At 73.7% G+C, this 547-nt stretch overlaps 1 protein-coding gene across 1 annotated transcript in view; it reads left to right on the top strand.

Moving 5' to 3' along the window:
- The first annotated feature begins 279 nt into the window (after positions 1-279).
- The window catches only part of CCDC185 (coiled-coil domain containing 185), a 3,332-nt gene continuing 3,064 nt past the window's right edge, over positions 280-547 (top strand). The window contains exon 1 of the mRNA XM_040634496.1: positions 280-544. Coding sequence (XP_040490430.1) covers positions 280-544 — 265 coding nt within the window. The remainder of the gene's footprint in view (positions 545-547) is intronic.

Here is a 547-nt window from a genome sequence, read left to right as displayed (position 1 = left end):
ATCCTGCTAGTTGAAGGTGTACAAACGCGAGTTCAGTCCCTGCCTGAAATACGGGGGCGGTGGGGGTGGCTTCTAGTGCACCCGCAGCTTTGGAGCCCCCTGATTCCTGCAGTCCCTACCCCGGCCGCGCAGCTGCCTGAAGGCCAGTGGCCAAGGCGCATTGTGAAGTGGCCAGAGCGTCACAGGCGCGGACCCCGGGGTCGGGGGTCGGAGGGCTGGGGGCGGGGGGCGGCGCAGCACCGCGGAGCCGGGACCCAAGCTCACACTCCAGGCGCGAGTATGGAGGGCTTGGGCCGCTTCTCCCCGCGCTCCCTCCTGGACCCGGGCGGGAAGCGCGCGTCGGGGGCGTGGCTGCGGGGGCCCGGGGCGCGGACCGAGCAGTGCGTGGACTCTGGGGCCGCGACCCCGGGCGAGGGGAGCGAGGCCGTGGCGCCCTGGCCCTACCCGCGCTGCGCGCCCACCGCCCGGCCTCGCCGGCGCAGGTGCTCCGACTCGCCAAGGGAAAGCCGCAGTCTGACCGACGTGGCCACGAGGGCCCCGGACCGTC

This window comes from Ursus maritimus, unplaced genomic scaffold (genome assembly GCF_017311325.1).
Source record: "Ursus maritimus isolate PB19 unplaced genomic scaffold, ASM1731132v1 scaffold_2, whole genome shotgun sequence".
NCBI lineage: Eukaryota > Metazoa > Chordata > Mammalia > Carnivora > Ursidae > Ursus > Ursus maritimus.
Note: the sequence above shows the minus strand (reverse complement) of the source record. Positions and strands in the feature narration are given on the sequence as shown.